This window comes from Catharus ustulatus, chromosome 4 (assembly GCF_009819885.2).
Source record: "Catharus ustulatus isolate bCatUst1 chromosome 4, bCatUst1.pri.v2, whole genome shotgun sequence".
Lineage (NCBI taxonomy): Eukaryota > Metazoa > Chordata > Aves > Passeriformes > Turdidae > Catharus > Catharus ustulatus.
The window spans coordinates 18,693,155-18,718,273 of record NC_046224.1 but is presented as its reverse complement, the minus strand read 5'-3'; the positions used below and the strand labels follow the sequence as shown (position 1 = coordinate 18,718,273).

Here is a 25,119-nt window from a genome sequence, read left to right as displayed (position 1 = left end):
TGGGAATATTTCTGTTTTGAATAACAGGATTTTTGGGGGTGTGGGGTGGTGCGCTTTTAAAAATTGGTTGATTGGCTGTTTTTTTTTTTTTTTGACTGATCAGCTGAGGACACCAAGGATTTTAATGCTGGAATCATAGCATGAGAAAATATTGCATAAAATTTACTGAGGGGAGTTGTTTTTCATTTATATTTTTGGGATTTTGTTTGGTTAGCCTGTTTGGAAAGCCCCAACTTCCATTCATTTTCCCAAGAGCTTGGAAAGAGCATGCAGATTTGATCTGGTACTTTAGTTCTGAAATAAGTACCAAGTGAAGGCAGTGTGATAATACACATTAGTTAATCTTTATTAATAATATAAAAAACTTTGGTTTCCAAATGTCCTAATTTGCCAGTTTATAATCTAGATGTTTTAATTATGTACCTGTATATAGATTGCATTTTATCACACACAGTGAATCATTTTGTACTAGATCACACCAGGAATTAGTACTAACTCCTGGAAATTTGTATCTTAAACATACAAAACATAAATATTGTGATTTTTTTTTTTTCCTTAGAGGAAGAAAAGGTTTTTATTTTGTAAGAAAACTAACTTAATTCTTAAAGGGAAAAAAGAAGGCAGCAACAAACCAAAACCCACTAAATTTCTGAATACGTTTAAATTCAACCATTTTTCTTTGTGGAGTTAAGTGTATGTAGAGCAAATACGCTTTTGATTATCTTCAAAACTAACAACCCAGCTACAGGAATAAAATCCAGAAGTTTAAAAGTTTTTCTGTTATTGTTATTTTAAAGCAAAATTACATTGTCTCTTCTTAAACTAATAAAGATATAAAGAGAATTAAATTTATATAGAACTAATACTTAGGGGGCATTTATAGTTAGAATTTGTACTTGTTCAAGAAGAGTGAAATGAAACAGTTTAGCCAATTAAAGGTCACCTGAAAGTGTTCTAGTTATTTTTAATCTTGTGCTTTAATCATATATGGTTCATACAGATGTGGCAGTTTATTAGATCTTATTCCTTTGATTCGTTTTCCTGTTTGCAACCAAACATTTTGCTTTCACATAGAAAATTTTATTCCTCGTGTTATTTTCAAATTTGTGTCTCCACACTAATTTAAGCAATTTGCAGTTGGCAGCTATCTTGAGCTACAGTTCAGCAGGAAGCCAGCACAAATGTCAGATATTTACCAAGATTTAAAAGCAGTTGAGGTTTTTTCTGTATGCAGCTGGTATTGATTCATGCAAATGTTGTGTTGTGATTAAAGTGCATTAGGTGATGTATACAGCAATACATTCTTTCTATTTGGTTATGTTTTAGGAAATTTAATCTCATGCTGTAGGTAAAAATATTTTTATTCAATAGAATCCAGCAGAGCTTTTCCTTCCAAAGCCATCCAGTCACAGGAAAAGGCATGCAACAGGCTTCTTGTGTGTATTGACATGAGTTAGCAGCTTTGTGGGAAATCCCTGCTGTTGAAAATAAATTATTGTTGCACAGTTTTCTTTAAATGGTGTGAATATTGACTATCCTTAATTTTACTGAATACATAAAAAAAGAACTTTGCTTAATATGCAAAGCATTGACATTTTTAAGTGGTCGAGAGCTGCACTGTCACATATTTTTTCTTTCTTACCTATTCATAGCTAGTATGAGGGTTCTTGGCATTATTTAAGGATGCCTTGTTTCTGTCCCTTACTCTTCCATCTCTTCAGTGTTTCTCCCTTTCTTGTCACTCCTGTATTTTTACATGACAAAGTTCAAAGGAAGACTCTGAAGTTTTAGTTGAGTAAAACCACACCTACCTGGTTTCATTATTCTTAGACTGCTTTTATTGTTCTTTTAACTTGCATTTGGGGTTGATGTTTTTTGTTACTTTCAAGAAAGACACATAGGATCCACTGATACACTTCTTCATAAGTGTGGTGTCCCACATGCTGTTGGTTTCATACACAACATTACTGAAATGCCAGCTCTTTTTCAGAAATAGGGGACTGTTGAACAAGATGAGTTAACCTTCAAACAGGACTGAAAGCAGTTAATTTCAATACTCTGACCTTTCATATGTGAATCTGTACAATATATGAAGCAGGAGTGTAATGTAATCTTAAATTTAAATTTCCTAGTGCTCTCCTAGGGCATTATCACAGAGTACATCTGTCTTTTTAGTTGCTATGTAGAAACTGACAGCTACATAGTGGAGATGTGCTTTAAGATTTCCTATACGTACTTGATGTATTTTGAGTTTGCTTCACATGGTATCTAGCGACAATTTCCAAAACAAGTGCGTTGGTTTACTTAGGAAATTTTGGTGTCATCAGAGATTGATATATGATTCTTAAGGGTTGGGCATGTCAAGTCTTAACTGTGACAAGTTCAATGACCTTTTCAAAATACCCATTGTATACTTACCTTGCTCTTTTGTTATAAAGATGAATCCTTTTTGTCAGGGGCATACTTTGTGCAGTTATTACATCAGAGAAAAATGAAACTGATTAATGGGTAGAAGGTAAATTTTACTGACCATTAAAAATTTGCCTGTATCAGTTGTGTGTAAATAAGATAGAAGATGGAACAAATAATTGTTTTAAGAAACCTTTTTTAACATTGTAAAAAGCTAGATTATGATCAGATGAGATTTGCCTGTGTACTTGGTGTTACTAATCATTTCTAAGCTTTTGTAAATTTAGGTTAATAATTCAGTTACCGTTACAGTACTCTTTATTTTAATTAGAATCAAAGTATTTAAAATAAACAACCTAAAATAACCACTGTAACTTACCACAGAATCAGGATTTCAAATAGTGATTATTATAGCGCAGCATGTTGTGTTTCTATTATTTCTTGTCCAAATGCAGCAGTAGAAAATTTCAGTGAGTATGTAATTTACTTCATAATTTTGATTCCAGCTACACAGATTTTCTCAACATACTGAAACACATGTAAACAAGTATTTAGAATATGGATCACTGAGGTGGAATATTCACACAGTAAAAAGCAGAGTGGGGAATTTATCATTTCTTAATACATACTTCACATATAATTATCAGTATACAACAGATTCCATATTAAATCTGTTAGTAAATGTTGGGCTAGCTTTGTTTCTGCATTACTGCTACAATATGATGGAAGTAACCTGTATATGAATTCCACTTGCTTTTGATAGAATTTAATATTGTAGTGAGGACCACTATTACTTAATTTGATATGCTAATGGTAGATGTGTCTGGAGTGAAATGGAACACAGTTTATTTCTTAGTTCTTGAGTACTTGATTTCTAATTAATATCTGGATCACAGGCCAATTTGGTTAAAAGTCAGGCTTCATATATTCAACATTCAGCTGCCATTCACTAAATGGAGGAAGTGAAAGTAAAACATGCATATTTAAGAAACTTATGTCCTCGAAGTAAATTTAAAAAACTAAAATGAAGGTTCCTCAGTGAAAATAAAAAACCAGATTGGTATAATTTCTGGTTAGCATAGACAGGAACGATACTATGAGTGTGTGTGTATATATGCATATATATATGTATCGCTAATTGATATTTATTAATCAAGATTTGACTAAATCTATTGATAGATCCACAGTCCTGATTTGTTGTATTTAAATGCATAGTAATTGTTTCATGTGAAGTCTGATTTGAAATTTAATTATTTGAGCGCTTAGTAGTGTCCAAGAACTTAGCTGTTTGACTGCAGGAGGTTTGGAAACATAAAACATTTTAAGGTGTATTTGCAAACAAAGTATTGGCGATTGTGAGGAGATTGTGAATGCCTAAAAGGAATTATTCCCTGGATAGTTAAATTTGTCTGTGCAGAGACTTGGGGACTGCAGGAGTCTGACAACATGTTGAGTTGTCAGGGTAAGTTTGGTTAATTGGTTTCCTGGTAGGTTGATAGGCCACTGGCAAATGTTGGACCATTTGCTAAGAAAATAAAGCAAATTAAGGAGAGAAGTTAGGAGGAAAAAAAAAGAACCCTGCTGCATTTTTTTAAATTTCTTTTTGGCCTACTCAAACTTTAGACAGGGGTTCTACCAACCCTATGAAAATTTCTGCCAATTTAATTTCTGGGAACGTTCTGAGAGATAGGGGAGGGTTTTGTAATACACACAGAATAAAATAAGTGCATAAGGCAGAAAGATGGAGTAGGAAACTATACCAATCAACACTCGCAGTGGTTTTTAAGGAAATAAATGTTCCTTCTGGTTTTATTAAATATAAATAATCATAGTATCAACTGCCTGACTATGAAAAATCCTTTTCCTATTTCTTGATTTATTTTATTAAAATAAGGGGAATTTTGAGTAACATAGTTGAGAATGTTGGGGGTTGATGAACTCCTGGATAAATGACAACTTGGTGCTTTTTTCAAGACTTGTGAGATGTGTGCATGCATAACATATGTTATACACTAGTATTCTGGAAATTTTTCTTGGGTCTTAAGCATGCTAATTTCTTTGAAAGTGATGTCTTTTGGGTTATTTTTAAGATCTTAATTATTAGTACGCAACATATAATTGCTGTGTTGTCTAAGATGCTTATAACCAAATCTTCTGTAATAATAAACAAATATTTCTAAAAGCCCTTCCATTTGTTTTGATGCTGTAGGAATTGTGGAGCCTTTTACTGTATTCTGGTACTGCTTTTTAATTTTTTTTTTCTTTTTGTTTTCTTTTTTTAAAAGTTTTAATCCTTAGCTCATTTCTTGGCCCAGGTTTGTCTTTCTAAAAAATTAAATGTCATAATCCCCTATGTGCTTCATCTGTGACATTTAAGACTATTTTTTTCTGTGTGGTGCAGATGGTAAACAGAACTGGGATTTATTGAAAATATTTTAAAAGCCAGTGAATTTGAAGATTCACTCTATATTTTTTATAAGTGTGTTCTTAAGTTATTTAAGAAGAGTCTTGCCACAATGCTGGGGACTGAATATAGATGACCTACCTTCAAATTCACAGGATTAGATTTGGTGAAGTCCCCTCTTACCAGACATACAATGGATCAAGTCAGCTAACCTGTTTGGAACATCATAGAATAGTTTGGGTTGGAAGGGGCCTTTAAAGGTTATCTAGTCCAACCCCCACATACTGCCCCACAGATCTGATTTATTAGGTGGACAATAGAAAAGGTTAATGCACTGACTCCAACAGTAGGTCAGGCTCTGAACCTGGCAGGCACAAGTACCTGTCACTTACGGCCTGTTCTTCTGTGAGTGGCAAGAGTGGGACAATTTACATGTATGATTGACTGCAGGTTAATGTCTCTCAGAGAAGGTTTGTGTGTGGATTTGTGATTTTTTTTTCCCTTTTCCCCACTCAGTGAGAACAGATTAGATTATGTATTTGCATGCACAGAGCAATGTCCTCTGTAAAGACTAATTATGGTAGCGTGTACCTGTCCATGGTATCATACACGCAGTCCAGTGTTTGGGGATAGCTTTAATTGAATAGCTCTCTACTGTGTTTGTCATTGTAGTGCCCAGATGTAATTTCTTTGGCATGCACAGGGGAAGTGTTGCACGTTAAGAAGATATCCCATACAAAGAAACATGTAATACTCAAGAGTGGGTAAAATGGAAGTAAAGTTGCTTTATTTTGTTGCTTCCAAAACAGCGGTCATGGTCATGCTGTCACTTTGACAGACCATGCTATCCTAATGTAGTAATGCTCCCACTTTGATTTCATTTTCTCTTCTTCCTTTTATTGTTTTCTTCCTTGACTTCTCCTTTTCCCCTTCCCTCCAAAGGCATAATAATGCTCAGAAATTATTTCCTAACAGCATGGCATTGGAAAAAAATTGAGACAAAAGCAGATTCTAAGAACTAACCTTCAGCTGATAAGCATGGCTAACTCCCGAGTTCTCTAAAAAAATTCTGTGTTGAAGATAAAAAGTACTTTTAGTCTGAGGGGAAAAAAAGCAGCTATGGAGTCATCTGATTGGACACGAAGACATGAGAATGCAAGTCAGCCTTATTTTAACTCTTTTGTTCAGTTTTGCCTAAAAATAGCAAAACTGGGCTGGTGTTTAATAGCTCTTGATTATGTTCACTTGACAGTCCTTCAAGCACTGTCAGGTTGACTGCATGAGCAGTGAAACATCTCATTTGATCTTTCCAGCTCCTGTCAATGAAGCCAGGAACACAATCTTAGGATACCAAGCACTGTTAATTTTTGCTAGGCTGGAATAATTTTTTAGTATGATGTTCCAGTCTCAAAGGACTCAGGTCATGCACTTCCTCGAGTACTCTGCAAGCTATCGTAGAAGGAGGCTGTAAAGCACTGAATTTTTACCCTGAATCACATGAAGTTTTAATCTCCCTGTGTGAAATACCTCTCAAGGTAAAAAAAACCCTGGAAAATTAGGACTGAGAATACTGTGTAACTCACTGAAGGAATTCAAAGATTTGCAGTTTACTGTGGTATCCTGTGTGACATCTCAGGAGTGGTAGATTTCTGCCTTGATCTTTCTTTCAAGTAGCAACTTCAGTTTCATTTTCTGTTCCCTATCCTAGAAAGAGGAACAAATTATGAACCAGTTTTCTTAAATGGCTATAGAAGGCAAATAAATGCTAAATTATTTATTTTTAATAGAATAGAATTGCTGGACCTACTTACATAGGAGAGCTCTGGAGTTCTCTGGCCATCTGTTTCCTTTTCTCTGGAGCCCAAAAATTGTGTTCTCACAATTACAGGGAAGCCTTTACTTTCAATGAAGAAAAAACTATGTTGATAAAAGCTCTGTGTAAAATCCTGTAGGTAGTAAATTCCAAAAGTTAGTTCCATTCAGGAACAGCTTGGTTCAGGAAATGGAGCAGCCTTTGTAGGTGTAACTCCTGCTGGGCTGCTCTGAAAGACTGCTAGGCACTAAGATTTTCATGCAGTATATTGATAAATAATTATCATGCTTTTTCATTATATAAGCTGTGAATTAAAATAATATTTATTGATTTAAGTCTTTAAGAAATCTCTACAGATTATTTCATTTATATCAGGCTTTTGTAGGTGAGAAAGTAAAAAACTTCAAATTGAATATGTTTAAAAACGTTTGTTTCTTTCTTAAGGATCTTGACTATTTGGGCCTAAATCAGCAAAAAACTGTTTGGAAAAAAGATTCAGATCTTAAATCCTCTTAAGTAATTTTTGCCAAGGTAATTGGAAGTAAATGATCCTAAATATCACTGACTTTCTATAGAAATGTCTTGAATCCTAAATGACATACCAGTGGTCTGTATGTGATTCAGGCACTTAAAGCTTGTATTTTGCAATCATCTGTTTTACATTTAATAATTTATATAAACCAAAGCTGATTCAGGAATTCAGTTTGTGCAGTTAGTTTTGAATTTTTCAGATTTTGTGTGTGCACTTTTTAATGGCATTTTCTACTCTACAGCTTCATCAGTTTGTACCACAGGAAAAGCTGATACTGTCTTAGAAGTTGTAAATTTTGGTTTTTTGAGAAATGGTTCCTCTGGTATGCTCTTTTTTCATTTCAGAGTTTTCTGGAGTGTTTTCAAACTCCTCCACTAAGGTTACCTCCCACTTGCATATTTTAAAATGCCTTGAATAATCATCCTACAGTACAGAGATCCTGTTGTAGTGCAGAGCAATGTATGATCCTTATCTTATGGAAGCTGGAGTTATTAAATGTTGATTAGTTTTCCTTTCTGTTGTGTAAATCAGATTTTGCTGTTGTATCAGAGTCTCATCTGATTTGCCAGAGACACTTCTTATTCTCAGATTTGAAGAAAATTAGTAGCCACAAGATTAATTCTTTGGCATCCTTTTGGAACCCATCAAACAGGCCATTCACTGAGCCACCAAACTGTATTTGTTCTGTGTCACTTAACCCTTTAAAGGTTAACATTTTCTGGTTAAAATCTTGAAAAGTACTGCTGTTTAGCATGTAGGTACCACATCCTGGGCTCATATTGAGCTGTCTTTGCTGTCTTTAGCCATGACCAGGTTTTAAGCAAGTTCTGAAAGCTCTGTTTCCGAGGGGATTCTTCACACCAGGTTTTGTAGTCTTTGAGTAGCTGGCTTCCATTTTGTCTGCATATTGCAGACTGTTTTAAGCACTGGAAACTTCAATGTCTTCTGCTATTCATCTGTGTATTCCGAAAAGAATTGTGTTTAATAGTCCTACTGCACTCTAGAAGTTGCTGTTTGAAGTGACATTTAAAGGGTTACTGTTAGGGTCTTAGGCTCTTACTTCTAAAAAAAACCTTAATGGATGCCTTCCTGTTTCTGCAGTCTCCCCACTTCCAAGGTTTGCATTTTAAGAATACAGTGACTTTTGATGATTTATTACCTTCAAGTATTCCATTATCCTATGTGTGCTTATCTGTATATATAAATCCCCCTAAATCAATGACATCCCCTTTCTTACTCCTACTGGAGGTATTTTTAGATATATTTCTAAACTGTGTTCTTGATGTATATCATACACATGGAGGTTGTATTCTGTGTTTTCAATGACTTTCAATATTTTCTTTTTCAAGAAAGACCCCTAATCAAAGTGAAACTTACTTAGATTGTCCCTTTAGAAACCTTAGTTTTTAGTGATAGAATATGTGGGACACTTGTGTCATTCTCACTTGTCTCTGGACACTGCTATAAGGATGGCTTATTTATTTGAAAGCTCTGTTTCCTTTCAGAGAGACTTAATGGCTTTTTCACTGTCTTCCAGGTTCTCATATTAACTAATATCATGCTGGGTATTTATCTCTTTGGATCCTAATTATTTTCTGTTATCCTCAACATGGAATGGAATTCAATTAAATGATCATTTTGGAACGCAGAAAGACAATTACATTTGAAGTAATTAATTTGGATCATGTTGGAGACACCAGCCATCCTTAAAACAAAAAACAAATAGAAATGAACACTCTTGGAGGAAGTCTTTGACATATATGAAACTATGCTCTTCATTCAATATATTGCCCCATTTCCGTAAGTTACAAAGTTGTACGTGTTGTAGTATATGTGACACAGATTGGTCGCAGAGTTTTACCAGTCCCAGCATTCTTATTCCCAGAAAATGTTCTGTGAGCGCAGATTAGCTAAGAATGCTACATCTGCATCCTCTTCCTTTCCCCCCAAAAAGTCTTATCTTCCTTGGAGAAGTGAAGCCTACCCAGAAAAAAATGCTTTTCTTTTTAATAAAACACATTTTCCTCTACTGTATATATATTTTAATGAAGATTAACGTCACTGGTTCTGGGTAAGTGCACAGGTTGTGACTGTAAATTAGACTAAATAGTGTTACAAAAGTGCTGGTGCGCTGTGTGCAGTGATTTTTTGAATGCTTCTCGGTTTTTTAGTGGTTGAATCTCAGCCTTTTCAGCTCTAGTTTTAGGAGAGTATTTCATCTTACATTTGGATGTGCTTGGTTTTGCATCAAGCTACATATAGTACAATTTTAACTGCTGTAGAATAATTTTGTGCAAGTTCTACTGCTTTCGTTTTGTTTCAGCAGAACTGTAAGATGTGATTACAGTCTGAAATGTACAATTCAGTATTCTGGGGCAGCATTTTGTACATTCGTGGACTTGCTGTGCTGCTGTTTGGACTATACAGAGCTTTGTTCCTCTACCATGTTTTCCAAACTTCTGCTCTCTTTTGGAAATTACCTTTTCCTGCTTCCATTTAGTATGGGCAACAAGATTCTAATTTGCTTGATGTGGGTAGTCAGTGAAAGTTTTAATTGTAGCTTAAGAACACAAACTGGTGCTGTTGAGAAAAAGTTTGAACTTTGCCTGATATATACAGTTTTCAGTGCAGCGAGAGCTGTGGAAAAGCATCAGGCTGAGCATCTTTGCCTTACTTTTTTTGTCTTAGCATTTCTTTATTTTCAAAATGGATGTGTTATACTATGATTGGCAAGGCAGTAGATTTTCCATGTAGATTGAAATTGCGATGAAGATTAGAAATGGCAGTAACTCTGCATTTAAGACTTATAGCAGACTTCATTGTTTGAGAGTTCCCTTTTTAATTGAAAAAAGTTAAGTTCTACCTCTTGAGAGTGGACTGCTTTTTTGAAGAAACTTAAGAGCAGAGGGAAAAAGTAAAGAAAATGAACCGCTAACGAAAGGCTTTTAGTTTGATCTTTAGGACTTTTGGGAGGAAGAAGAGGATCATTCAGTCGTGTTGGTGAGACAATATGTGTAAGAAGTTTAGTACCTGACATAAAATTTCATTCATGACTGTAGAGAAAACTCATTGATCCAACAAAATCATGAGCTTTTGGAAAATTGCAAGCAGGATGAGTTAGATCTCATGGATTGTCTTTATTTGGCCTTCTTAGTTATATCTACTGATTCAATAAAATGCAAGTTCCTTAGAGCAAATGGAGATCTTTAATTTCACTTACTCTAGCAGCTGCAAGTCATTGAGTGTTTCATGATTCATGGCAGAAAATAGTTTTGTAATGATATAACAGAAACCAAATCATGTAGTATATATAACTTTTTTTGCACATCAGTGCTACTACCATAAAGTACTTAGATTTTATTTCCTCATTTTTTTTTCAAAAAAGTTACAAGGTTACTTGTAAACCTGCTTCATCTATGACTAGATATGAGTGAGGTTTTTTTTTGTTTTGTTTTTGTTTTTTAATAAGCCTTGAGGTTTTCCTTTCTTAAAATAATGCCTACTCTTTATAACTTCTGAAGTGTAAACTGGAGTCTCATGGATTGTGTAAGCTCCTGTCATTTGGGGCTTGATGCTCAGGAAAATTACTTCTGCTGATAGTTTGCATGTTCTTTGTTTTTCATATTTCCACAAGCAAGAGAGAAATATGTCTGAGAAGCTCTAAATTCTTTTACACACCATTATTATTCCTTTTTTGTAAAAAATGTTGTGGGGTTTTTCCCCCCACTTACCAAAGTTTAACCCCAACTCACAACCGAGTACCACCCAACCACTCTCTCACTTCCTCACTCCTCCCTCCTCTCAGTGGGATGAGGGTGACAATCAGAAGAAGGTGAAACCTCTAGGTTGAGATAAGAACAGTTTAATAATTGAAACAAAGTAAAATACGATAGTAGTACTAATAGGAGAAAGGAATAAAACCCAAGAGAAACAAGTGGTACAGAGTACTGTTGCATAGCACCCAGTAACCAGTGTCCAACCCTGCCTCCAGCAGTGATCAGCCCTTCCCAGCCAACTCCCATCAGTTTATCTATGGGGCATGGCACTCCATGGTATGCAATATCCTTTTGGCCAGTTTGGATCAGCTGTCTGGCCATGCTCCCTCCCAGCTTCTTGTGCATCTGCTCACTGACAGAGCATGAGACACTGAAAAGTCCTTGACTTCCTGTCAGCACTACTCATCAACTCAGACATTTGAGTGTTATCAACACTCAAATCAAAATACAGCACTGTACCAGCTACTCAGAAAAAAATTTGCTTTATCCCAGCAGAAACTAGGACATCACTGTTAGTAATCTTTCTACAGATTGATAAAACATTTTTACTGTAATCTGAAGTGAATTAAATGAGTCGTTAAACTTGCAGGTTATATTTAAACTACAGTAAGGCTGCCACCTTAGAGATCTGTCTCTATAGTTGCGTGTTTCTGTTGTATCCCTTGTTTCTTAACTTCAGCAATCCGGCAATCACATGGTTGTCCAGTGCATTGCCGAAAACCTGTTCCTTACCATGTTCACATATTTCTTGGTACTGACTTGTTGACAGTGGGAAGACGCCATTGCCAGAGACTGAGAATGCCAAAATGTCCACTTAGGTGACAGTACAGTCATAAACTGATTGAAATAATAAAAATATGAAGCCTTTTTGTCCTGGGTATGCATGTACATACATGTGTATGCAGAGATGATAAGCATCCAAGTTATGCTTGGCTTATATATGGTTAAATGTTTTACACATGCTCTTTGTAATGCAGGTATTTCTTTCAATTTTCACAGTCCATTGGGAACCTAAACTGTACCCTTGTTCTAGCAGTAATCGTTACTTGATGTCTTCCTATTTAAAATTCAGTCTGTGATCTGACTTGTTTCTGCTGATAGCTGCTTCACATTAACTAGATGCCTGAACGATAACTTGAATAATGTGTCTCCAGCTTGTGGCAGGATGTAAACAAAACAGTTTATACACCTCACTTGAAAGATAAGTCAGACAGGATATTGAGGAATGAAAAATAGTTTTTGCCAAGATGTAAGAGATGTCCTTTGCAGAATGTTTTGGGGTTTTTTTTAGCTTTTAATTTCAAATGCCATGTGAAATGTACAGTGTTAACTTAAATTCCCTTGTATACTTTTTCATAAAGCATACTCTGTTCCAGCACAGTCTAGGACCCAGCTCCTCCTGAATCTGCAGATATTTTTTATCAACTTGGGGAGAGGGAGAACAAGATTAATCAATACCACTGATTAATAGATTGGTGCTTGACACTCAGGGCAATGCTACCTTTATCATTTTTCTTCTGTAGGAAATCAAAGGCAAATATAGGAGTTACAGAACAAACACTCTTGAATGAATATTTACAGTGTAAACTAAATGACAATGAAAGACAATGCTTATATGTAAATCTTTCAGAAACTTGAGTAAATATACTCTTTTTTTCACTTAAAATTCTAAAATTGTGTTGATAATCCAGATGGAAGGTCTCCTGGGGTGGAGGGGAAAGCCCTGTAAGTCACTGTATGGAAATGCTTGAAAAATTACTGGATTATACAAAGTAACTGGCTAAGCTCAAGTTCCTTATTATCAACCTCCTTTCGAGAAGTCTTTGTAGCAAACAGACTGGAAGAATTAATAAAGGGAGTTTTGCCATGGTTGTTCCCCTCTGTGGAGGGGAATGTGAAGCTACATCACCTAGTTTGACTGTGTCTGAATGTACAATGATCACGGTGGCCTTCAGGTCTTGGTAGTGGTAAGGATGGGTAGCTCTTTCTTGTGTTGTGAGCAGCATGCTCAGAATTGAATTTGTTATATAAAATTTTGTTTTCTTTGTAGCCTACAGTTTGCAGTAGCTGACTGCGGGCTGGTACCATTGCCTTTAGTTGCGTGCATTTCTGATAGTTTTCTAGAGTCTCTGCTGGATTCTTTCCGTGTTAGTCCTAATGCCTGCATCTCCACACACACTCCCACACACCCTAGAAAATCTTTAGAATGCTGTCTTAAAACTTTTCATTGTCTCTTTAATCAAATATAGAAATGACTTAATAAGGACTGTACTGTTTGTATACCAAACCCAGAGTAGGATTGGCAAAAGCCCATCAAATAAGTAGATCATAATATAGAAGTCTTCTTAATGTTTTCATTGCAATTATGAAATTACAATGTACTATCCTTTGATGTATATAAATTTGTGTTAGGAGAAGGCTAATTGAAAACTGTACCATGTATATTATTGATTATTGGTGACAGAAAACAGTCATTATTGTGTCAGTCAGTCTGACTTTACTAAAATAGAAGGACTACCGGGAAGAATTAGATAGTGTCATGAAGAAATCCATACCAGTCTTTACTTCCAGTATTTGAAAAGGATTTTAATAATTATAGCATTACATTCAAATAAACTTTTTGTTGACTTGGTAATCTATTAACCTGATTTGTAACATTTTATTTTGTTGGGTTTTTTCTACTTAACTTCTGCAGCGTGATCGTTTTAGTAGTTGGAAACATGGCTGCAAAGACTGATTTGAAACTCCACTTAATATTTCTCATATTACAATCTTTGCTTGCTTATTTTTTGTACCTTATCTGAAGGTTCATCCTGTCTTTAAAATCTGGAAAACAGGAACTTTCTGTTTTTAATACTTCCTTATTACGTATTTTGTTAATATTCAAAATACTTGAAGAACAAAATAATAATGATGCATTGTCGGAATACAAGAAGTTGTTAATGAAAATGGTGTGATTTCCAGTTTGATGCAGTTTATTTTTTGTGTTGTGCTGCAGGTCTATCAAATGGGTTTGGAGATGAAAGTAAAGAGAGAGCATTAGATGATACTCCAGGACGAAAAGTTGAACCTCGTCGCCGCTGTGCATCAGAATCTAGTATTTCATCTAGTAACAGTCTCTTGTGTAACTCAAGGTAAAACTGTAAATATGAAATACAGATTTGGGACTGGACATACCAGTTTTGTATAGTACTTGTGACCCACATTGGAGGATTGCATACGTTTTGGAAAAAAGAGTGCATTTCAATTTTTTCAGTTATGTCAGATCCAAGATACCTTTCAAGATTGCTGGGATTCTTGTTGAATTCGGGTTATTGCTTATCCAGGCAGTTACATTTTTAAACCGACTATGCTTCTCTTGCTCTGTAAAGATACAAATATATTTTTGCATATAGTATCTTGGCTTAATTACCTTCCTAATCTGGAGCACTAAAAACATGTGTGTTTATTTTTGTGAGGGTAAGAGAGAGGCAACTTGCAAAGCAGAGTCTTGTATAAAGAAAAGGTAGTTTGACAGCTTTGGAACTGTGGGTTGTCAGTCTGTGGGTTGCTGTCTAGGTGCTACAGTGATAGCAGCTCTGTACCAACTATTGACTTCCCATGGAGTCTGTTGTTCAAGGCAGGACTGTCAGAATGGGTACTTCTGCCACCACTGATGAGTCCTCACCAATGGTGTATATTCTGAAAGAACTCTGATCTCTGGGTGAAAGGTAGCTGTCTCCAGTCCTGGGCTATGAAGGTGGCACATACAGGGAAGTATAGAGTAAATCTGTTAGACAGAAAAAGAGAACTTTATTCATGTGTCCAGGTTAAGGGAATGGTGTTAATGCAGTCATGTGAAACAGGTTTTCAGAAACAAAGAGAATTTAATATTGCATCTATTTTAAATGTGATACTTTAGATCAAATTGTCAGTATGATTGCCGTTCAGATTCTGTGCTCTCTTGAAGACAGCTCAAGTGTGCAAAGAACAAATTTCTGTTTTGAGTAGAGACATTTCACAATTGTAAGACTGGAATTTGTAGTGAAAAATTAAAGAGAGAATAGTTGTAGTTTTTATGTAGTAGAACTGTTGGAGCAGTGGAACTGTCTTTTGCTGATAACCAGGCAGCTCAGTGTATGAAAATAATGAGGGCTTTGGCTTTTATGTTGTTAGTATTTGTTACTCAAAATATTTTTAGAGCTTGCTCCATTGATTTTACTCTGTACTGATGAAATTTAAGTTCTTGCTCTAGATTTTGATTTATAGTGAACACTGTTAATTATCACTTGATAAACTTGATGGTTTTAATATTAATACTTTTGTAGTTTCAGTCTACCGAAGTGTGGTAAAGGTAAACCTGCCCTGATACGGAGACATACACTGGAAGATCGAAGTGAATTGATATCATGCATTGAAAATGGAAACTATGCCAAAGCAGCAAGAATTGCAGCTGGTAACTAAAAATTATTTTGTCCATTTATTTGACAGATTCTAATATTCTTATTTTTACTGCTTAAATACATTAAACTTTCTGAAAATGTTGTTGATATACTTCCAGAAACTACTAAATTTTGCTTTTGACTCTTTGAAGACTTTTAAAAGAATAGCATCTGACTGATTTTGATTAATTTTCTATCCATGCTTGAGGAAATAAAGAGGTTTTGAAATAAAAAGGGAAGATGAGGTTTTTTTTTTACAGATCTTGTAAAAGAAAATTAGTAATCGTATGTGGTAGATTAGTAACCCCTTACTGCCATGTGGAATAAATTCTGACTAGGAAAAATTCTGAGACTCTTACTTGTATATACACCTGAGAAGTCTCTTGAATCTGACTGCATGCATCCTGTCAGCTTGTGTATGATTTTCTATTCAGCATTAAAATACCATCTTCTTTGCAGAATGAGAGTAGTGTAGATTTCTGTCTTGTTAGCTGTGCTGAAGAGGACTTGTACTGTTTTTATGTACCAGATACAGTTCTACATAGATACTTCTTAACAGTCTGTAAATGAAGGATGAATTAATTGAAACCTTCATGGCTCTTTCTAAGCGACATGTGTATACTTTACAAAGTGTTACTAACAGAGCAGAGAAATGGAACTTAGTGTGCAGAATTATTGAAGTAATGTTTTAACATGATCACTTTTAACACTTTTTTTCGTGGCAATTCTACTTTTAAAAGGTCTTAAACCAATTTTTTTTTCCTTAGTGTGTTTTTGTAATGTTGAGATAGATATGTTTTCATGCCACCTTTCATTATAAATATGCAATGCCCATTTAAAATGCATTTTCTCTCAGCAGTAAGTATTGCCTGACTGCTGCGAGAAAGTGCCGCTGCAGCCCCTGAACTGTATCTTGGTACCAGGTTTCCCCATACAAAAAGTGCTGCCTGACCTTTACAGCATATGAACTTGGATAAGTTTCCCCCCTTTGATCACCAGCCCAAGTTCATCTTGAGGGTGTAATTCACTGTCTTCTGATCAGTCTCTGAACTGTATCTAGGGGGACCAGTTGTGATTTTGGTTGACTGAAAGGCTTAAACCTGTCTCAGATTTCAATCCATTGCTGAGCAATGGAGAAGAAAACTGAGGATTCTGGTAGAAGTGCACAGTAACGTAAACTCAGTTGTTCACTACTTTGCTTTTTGAGAAGAAATAAAGCACTAGTGCTGCTACCTGGAAATCTATTGATGTTTTTGAACTTGACTGCAGGAAAGGGCAGGGCCAAAAGATCTAGAGCAATAGTTAAAAATAAATAGAAATCAAAATTCTGGTTAGAATTTAGGCATAAGAGTAAGTTACCAGGTGCTAATTTCTGTGGGTATCCAGGTATCCAAGAAACATATACCATGCAACTTGCATCTTGAAAATCATCACCTCTGTGACAGGATTGTCATCACAGTAAAAGAAACTGTTATCTGAAGTACCATAATTTTATGTTTTCTTTGGAGCTTTTTCAAAGGGAAACTTTATTATTAGAACTTGGCAAACAGTAAGAACTAAGATGTTTTAAGATAGGCTGTTTCTGGAAGTTCTTTATTTCTAGTCTCGGAATAAAGTAGTTGTATCATGTAAAGAGCTCTTATGAATACTGCCTTGTTTTTGTTGGTATGTGTGTGAAAGTTGGTATTATTATTTGGATTCTATTGATTATAAAACCAAGAACTGCAGATTTGTCTGAGGTGTCGTTCTGGAGCATTTTACTTTGATATTTCTTTGTTCTTAGAAGTTGGGCATAGCAGTATGTGGATTTCAACTGATGCTGCAACATCTGTTCTTGAGCCTCTAAAAGTAGTATGGGCCAAATGCAGTGGATATCCCTCTTACCCAGCTCTGGTAAGTGCCCAGCTTCCCAGAAGTACCATAGTGACTGCTTCTGGTCTGTCTGAAAACACCACGTGCAAACTTAAGGTAATTGGTAAATTCCCATTCAGGTTGAATAAAGGTGGCTTATTCTGCCCTCTTTAACCATGCACTGAGTTTTTAAAGTTACTGCAATATCAGATTTTAAGTCAATAATTTCTGCTGCCCTGCCCTCCCTTTGAGATGTGCAATACTCCTGTGCTGAGGTTTAACCCAGACAGCAGCTGAGTCTTCTGCAGCCACTCACCCCCCATGGGTGGGGGGAGAGTCAGAAGAGTGCAAGTGAGAAAACTCATGTGTTGAAATAAAGACAATTTAATAGGGAAAGAAAAACTCTGCACACAAGCAAAGCAAGTTAATTCATCACTTCCCATGGGCAGCAGGTGTTCAGTCATCCCCAGGAACACAGCCATCACATGTGGCTTGGGAAGGTTAATGCCATCACACTGATTGTCCCTGCCTTCCTCCTTCTTCCCCCAACTCTATACACTGAGCATGATGCCTTATGGGATGGAATATCCCTCATGTCAGTTGGGGTCAACTGCCCCAGCTGTGTCCTCTCCCAAGTCCTTGTGCACCCCCAGCCTCCTCACTGTGGAGGAAGGGAAAAAGGCCTTGACTCGGCATAAGCATTGCTCAGCATTAACAAAAACATCTCTATATTTATAGTCAATGCAGTTTTCAGCCCAAATCCAAAATGTAACCGTATACCACCTACTACGAAGAAAATTGTCTCTATCCTTGCTAAAACAGCATACTTGTCTCAGTAGTCTTTGTTTCTACATTATAGATTATCTCTGCTGCAACATGAATATAAAAATAATCTTGATTCTGCAGCTCATTAAAGAAACAAAAAAATCAGTAGCTGGAATAAACTGTCTGATTGCAGCCAATTGTGAATGATGTACTGGAAACTTAAGGCTGTTGTTAATATAGGAGATAGATATATATGTGTGTGTTAATATAGGAGAAACAGACAGTTCTACGTACATCAGAGATTGCAGAGAAAATATTGATGAGGCTTTTGGCTTTAGGCCTTTGGAGTTATATGAACAATTCATACACTGGCTTGATTTATTTATGAGTCTGGACAATCACAACTTCTAATATGTGTGTTCTAAGGACAACATGAAATGTAATCATACAGGATGAGGTTAAAACCTCTGGAGATGGCATTTGAGCGTAAGTACCCTCAGTGGGTGACTCAAAGACACTTGGGTCGTATGCTGAAAGTTTAATGATTTGATGATGGTCTGAGCACTAAATTTAAACTGATGAAGACCAAAGGGTTCCTTTTCTGCCTTCTCCTTTATGTCAGCATTGGTGTTTCTGAGAGTGGGATAAGTTGACTGAGGAGTTAAACCTCTATCAAGAGAAGAAAATGCTTCTGATTTCTACAAACTCCCCACAGTATTAGCTTTCTATTCATTTATTTCCCAAGGACAGTTTACTGTGGATTAAGATTGGTGCCAGTGTGGATGGTGGAAAAACAACAGGAGTTCGTAGAGTAGGAAATGGGTGGAACAGGCATGGAGTAAAAACCTTTCTTTGAGTGGAAACTGAGCACTTCATAATGCTGTGAGCTGCCTGCAAAGGAGTTTTTCCCATCAGGATGGTTAGTTTAACTTTAGCAGCATATTCTCTCTCTCTCTCCCCCTCTCAAGTTTTGTATAGAAAGACTTTGTTACTGTAATTGTGTGTTTGCTGAAGACTGAGTCTTGGATATGCAAGATATTTGGAAGTTGCACCTTTTTTGTTTTTTTAAATTTTGCTCCAGAGTTTGAGTAAGAGAGCATGTATTTTACAAAATACTCCCTAACACAGGTTGGTTCTTCAAGGTGTATGAATTTCAAACCCCAAAATTTGAGACCGGTTGATGCTTTTGACTTTTTCATTCTAAAGCCTGCTTGTCAGTCTCAAAGATGTACTAAGTGGAATTCAAATGGGACTTTCAAGAAGAACTCATATGGGTGAAAAATGCTTTTTTTTGTGTTTTCAGTCAAGTCTGCCACTAGATCTCCACTGTGCCTATTCAGCTTATGTCAAAAAGTTGTGTGTAACACAAAGTCACTTTATACCCAGTGGCTGTTCAATTTATTATGTATTTCTTGTTAACTTAATTTGTAATACTTTTTTAAAAGGAAGTCCATCATTTTAAATATGAGGAACTGTCCTTTCTTCTGTCTTACAGATTATTGACCCTAAGATGCCTCGTGTTGCTGGCCATCACAACGGTGTTACCATACCAGTGCCCCCTCTAGATGTACTGAAAATTGGAGAACAAATGCAGACCAAATCAGATGAGAAACTATTCCTAGTACTATTTTTTGACAATAAAAGAAGTTGGTATGTTATTGAAATGTATTGTTTGATGCAGTGACTTAAAATTTTAAGAACCTGTACCTTTGGTCTAGAAGAAAATTGAAACATTATTTTTCCATGGATATAATTCCTATGGAAGTAAAAATTGTAGGTTAAAATTTCATATTTGAGTCTATTTTTGGACCAAGGTATATATAATCACTGAAAGATGCCTTTTCATTGTAAGTTTAGAAAAAAATACTGTAAGTCATTAGATAGTGTTTTTTTTTAATTTACAAGCTACTTTCATTTATTGACTTGATGAAATTGCTTCACTGCTTCATAGGTTTTTAAAAAGTAATAGTGCAACATTTATCTCTATCATCCTTCATCACTGCTTTCTGAATTACAACACTTCTCCCCGCAGTTTGCTCCTGCATTTTCTTTGAATGTTTAATACCTTTCTTTAGTTAAATGCTTTATTAACACTTTCATTTGAGGTTCTTAACCTTTTCTAATTTTTTTTTGCATTAAACCTTGCCTATTTCCATTTATTTTGGCATCAGCAGTATGTTGTATAGAGCCTGAAAGGGGGATAATTCACAACAAAACATTCTCTCATTCCTCCATGGTCTTCAGTTTTAGGGCTGGTGGTTTTTCTGGGGAGGCAGGGGGAGACACCCTAGGTTTTTTGGTGTTCCTTTGGTTGTTAGGGTTGTTTTTGGTTTTGGTGGGTTTCTCCTAGACATGAGAGCTTCTCATCTACCTTTCATCAAACTATGTATTTCTCTTCTTTGTTCTCTCTAGACTCTCTCCTCTTCTGGTTTCCCTACAGGTCAAGCTAACTGTACATCTGTCCATGTCTTGTTTTTCTCTTGAATTTGCTTACTTTTAGCTATCAATTTCCTCTTTGGATGATTATATGTGGCATCTAGTGAGGCTGCCATTCTCCTGTCTCCCTCTGTTCCAATATGCTATCACTTAAATAAGTTCCTGCCTGAAATTTATAACTAATGTTTGCTCTTCTGCCCCTTAGATTTTTTTTGTCATAATTTCTCTACTCTTCAGTTATTTTCTTAATTATTTGGTGCTTCATAATTATCTTTGTTCAGTTGCTCAGGATTCCATAAGATTCTGCATTCTTCTGCCTGTGTTTGCAGAGAACATCTGCATTTGAGCATACTCAGCCTTCTATTTCTCAATTTTTTCTCATACTGGGTGTTACCAGTGTAACACATGTTTTTTTCCTGGTAACTTCATTAAAAATTGTTCTGATTGTTTCTTGATCTGGGGAGTCCTCTGCAGCTTAAACTTTTCTGATTGATCTCTATATGCAGGTGGTCCTAAATCATGTAAATATTGTGCAGAGTTCTCTCTAATGGGTACTCTGCATAGATGGATAGGAAAACACTCAATACTTCTTCCAACCCCTTTCCTCCCCTCCACCCTGACCCTGCCAACCTGTTTTGGTAATGATTCTTTTATTGTAATTATTTTGGCACTCATAATTTTACCTCTGTTGTGTCTCTTAGTCTTGAACCCCTGTTTGTGATTTTCATTCATTTGCAGGGGGTGTGTCACCTCAGTGTGTGATACCAGTGTCTATCCCCTATGGATTTTTGTATTTGTTTCTTCTTTTTCTCCACTTATATCTGGAGGACTTGCAAAGCTTTCTTTTAAAAATACCTTCTTAAAACTTCCTCTGATCTGTGTTAAAACTGATAATGGTTAGATGGCTGCTTTTCATGATGCTATCAGATTGTCTCTGTCCTTGTACTGACTTTCACATTTTATTTCAGTGTGTGCTCAATATAATATGGCTCTGGTATAGAGTTCTTTAAGAGGATGAAAATATTTCAATAACCAATTTTATTCGTGTAAAAGAAATATTTTGCAGATTTGACTGTTTGATTTCCTGTTGGTTTGGCTTCAAATGGTCTCCTAAACTAATATTTTTAAACAAAAGGAGGACTTCTGCCTTTTGCAGGATTAGAATTGCAGACTACAGTAACATATCTTAAAGATATTAATTTACCTAATTTTTGTTTTCCTTAATATCTATAACTTCAGAAAACAGGATTACAATCAACATTTATGAAAATGACATCAGTTTAACTTACATTTTTAAAGTAAATATTTAGAATGCTTTAACTAGAGTAAGAGGATATAGAGCTTTTTCCATTATCACTCCTCCATGCCTAGAATTGGAAGATGTTTATGGAGCTTAAAACAGAAAAGTCCCCTGAATACCGAGCTAGTGGAATTTCATACTGCAGAGTAAAATCATGCTAAAGCAGAATTTCCTTGCCAGTTTGACTTTCCCCATAAAGAACAGATTCAGATGCCTGAAAGGCATTTTGCCTGTAAGGCAAAAATCCATCATCTGAAAACTCCTTGTAATAATGGAAGGGCAAGAATGAAGAGAAACAATACTGTGTCGGGTGAACCTTGAGATATGTCCACTGTTAGTTGCTGCTACCTATTCTTTACTGCATCAGTATTTCAGGCTATTTTTTTTCTGTTGATACTTAATCATTAAGTATATATCACTGAATTGTATTCTGTGTTTTATGGAAGAGACTTTCCTAATATTTCATGTTCTCTAAATATTTAAGGCAAGTATACATTATCTTAAAAGGTGTTTTATTGTTTTGTTTAAGGTGGTAAAGCTGATCTGTGATATAAGAAACATGGCATAGTAGCCCTGATATTTCTGGATAGACTTCTTGATTTTAATCCATATTTAACAGATGTAATTTTTACCCTTTTCTTACAGGCAGTGGCTTCCCAAATCCAAAATGGTTCCCCTTGGGATAGATGAGACCATAGACAAGTTAAAAATGATGGAAGGACGTAACTCGAGCATACGAAAAGCAGTAAGAATTGCTTTTGATCGTGCTATGAATCACCTGAGTCGAGTCCATGGAGAACCAGTCAGTGACTTCAGTGATATTGACTAACAGAGATTCTCTAGCAAGGCATGAAGAATACCACAGGGACTTGAACTCTACTAATGAACCTCTTTGTCTAAAAGAATGTATTGAAGATACAACCCCTTAATTGTTGATTCAGTGGCTGAGTTCTGCAAACTTGAAATAGTTGAGCAATTCTTCTAAATCACCATTGCCATATATTGATTAATTATTTTATTGTGTTGTAGATTGGAGGATTTTCCACTAAACTTGTTAAAATGTCTTGTTCATAGTGTTCATAATTGTACATAAATGTATATTCAACACTTAACTTATTCTGATTTTAGAAGTAGCTCCTTAATTCCTTTTATAATTTTGCTGGGGAGGGATTTGGTTGTTGTTTTTTTTCCACGCTTTTTACCTTTTTTTGTTTTTTTTTTCTTTCTTTCTGAGGTTAAGTTACCTAAGCACCATCTTCCAGCTTTAGGTGTTTAGTGGATCTTAAAGCCTAATATCAAAACGGCATCAAATATAAGTTTGCCTAAATCATATACATGTATGGTGCTGCTTGTATCATTTCTTCCTTGGTCTGTAGCTTCTGAAAAAGACTTCTGAATGTTTGTGTAAATTGTTGCTCTTTGCACAAAGTACCACATATTTAAGATTGATGTAAATTTACAATTACAAATATGTATTTTAAGAAAGAAAGTTGCATTATTTTGGAGGGTACTTTGTGAGAAAGACATCAATAAAAATTATACTATGTACATCACTTGCAAATCACCAAAAACACTCCATTGTTGCCCAAAATGAGTTAAGGTTGTTATTGTTTTAAACAAACCTGGCTTAAAGCCTGCAAGCACATTATTTCTTTCAAAACCATATCCCATTTATCTCCCATTGGTTTAATTTTGTTGATATGTGTGCCTCCCTGTGTTTTATTTATTGTAGAAAATGTATTAATTTGCTTTATAATGAAAAATAAAATTGACAAATATATTGATATGCATTTTTATACAGGCACATGAGAAGACAACTTGCTTTGGGAGAAAAAATGTATTGGAAATTGTATAAAATAACTTGATGGTTTGTGTGTAATTCGGTTTTTTGGTAACTTGTAATCTTTTGTTTCCAATGAGGGGATTTATGTAACTTTTAATTTAGAACACTTTGGTAGCAATAGAAACTTTGGATACATTTTTGTATGGTACATGTGATGTATATAGAATTAGTACTTTATTTTTATTTTTAAGAAGTAAAGCATTATGTTTGGGCTGGGGGAAGAAGGAGGGTGGGTTTCCAGAACTGCATTTTTATATTAAAAAGAAAAAAAAATAAAGTCAAGATATTGATTGTTGTAGCTACTTTATTCCTACCTTCACTGAGATACTGAATTTGTAACAATGAAAATGGCAAGGTATGTTTGCAATGTGATTTATAATGGCTCCATTATTTATAAATGCACTGTGTTTGAACTCTTTTGCAGTGATATCGTAAATACTGTACCAAGTTATATAATATGAAACACCAAATAATGCATATGAATGCACGAAGTATTTATGCCCAGCTTTTTTATAAAGGATTAGCAAATACAGCAAAACCAATACTTTTTAAATCTTTTTTTTAAAACTTCATTGAATAGCATACTTCATTGTTAAACCTGCTTGAATCTTTATTTTAAAGGGACAATTACTTTTTAAATAGTTTTTAATGTTTTTATTCTCTATTGTTTGTAATACCCCCGTAGAAGCTTGAAATAAAATTTCTTTCTCAACTGTAAATTTTGTCCTGAATTTAGCCCCTGAGATCTTGCTGCAGTGCCTGTTTTCTTACTCCATGACTGAGCTGTTCCAGAGGCACTGGGCTGAGAAGCTGAATGTTCTCCTATGGCACCCAGCACTGTCCTTACTGAGACCTTTGCATAGGAGATATTCCAGTTAGCTGAGACCAGTTGCCTGTGATGGACCCTGGTAATTAGGGATGAGTTGGATAAATCTCACAAATGATCAAGCAAATAGTTTTCTCAGACTTGACAGAAAACACATCTTTAGGGAGAACAGTGATGGTGGGTATCCTGGAGGAACCATCATTGAGGTATGCTGCTCTGCTCTGATGGCCAAAACAGCCACATCAGTTAGATAAATTAAAATCTGGTTGTTTGCATTAAATATAATGACTTCAAGGATCTGCCATATAATCATGCCCTTCTTTAAAGGGAATGGAGCCTAATTTGACCAGTGTTGAGATAGTAGAACCACTTGGCATCATTTGGACTTTAAAGATATTTAAAAAATAGGTTGCATCAAGATTTTATTTCAGGCTGGTTCCACAAAATGTACTCAGATATTTTGTATGTAAAACTAGATAATGATTCACAACCTCATTTTGGTGCACAGAGAAATGGGCTTTTTTTCTGTGTTGGACCTTGGAAATGCAGTTATAACAGAAGCTGGAAGATGATGGTATTTGTATGATAAGAATGTTGATCCCTGTGAAATACAAAGTGCCAGTTAAAAAAAAAAGCATACAGTTGCTAAATGATTATATATTTTCAGTTCAAACAGAGCATTAATTATTTTGGAACATTTTTTTAAAATCATATCTTCAGGGAAAGGTCTAGTTTGAATTTTG

The 25,119-nt window shown here is 35.4% G+C and overlaps 1 protein-coding gene across 9 annotated transcripts in view; it reads left to right on the top strand.

Annotated features, from left to right (window-relative positions):
- BRD1 (bromodomain containing 1) overlaps window positions 1-24,282 on the top strand; it is a 67,182-nt gene extending 42,900 nt beyond the window's left edge. For 7 of the 9 annotated variants that reach the window (XM_033059100.2, XM_033059104.2, XM_033059103.2 and 4 more), the window contains 5 exons: window positions 13,933-14,068; window positions 15,242-15,369; window positions 17,139-17,248; window positions 19,467-19,621; window positions 22,353-24,275. In XM_033059100.2, the coding sequence (XP_032914991.1) occupies window positions 13,933-14,068; window positions 15,242-15,369; window positions 17,139-17,248; window positions 19,467-19,621; window positions 22,353-22,536 (713 nt within the window). In that variant the 3' untranslated portion in view covers window positions 22,537-24,275. Of the gene's footprint in view, window positions 1-13,932; window positions 14,069-15,241; window positions 15,370-17,138; window positions 17,249-19,466; window positions 19,622-22,352 lie in introns of all 9 variants that reach the window. The other 2 variants (XM_033059106.2, XM_033059108.2) reach the window with 2 other exon arrangements.
- The last annotated feature ends 837 nt before the right edge of the window (window positions 24,283-25,119 follow it).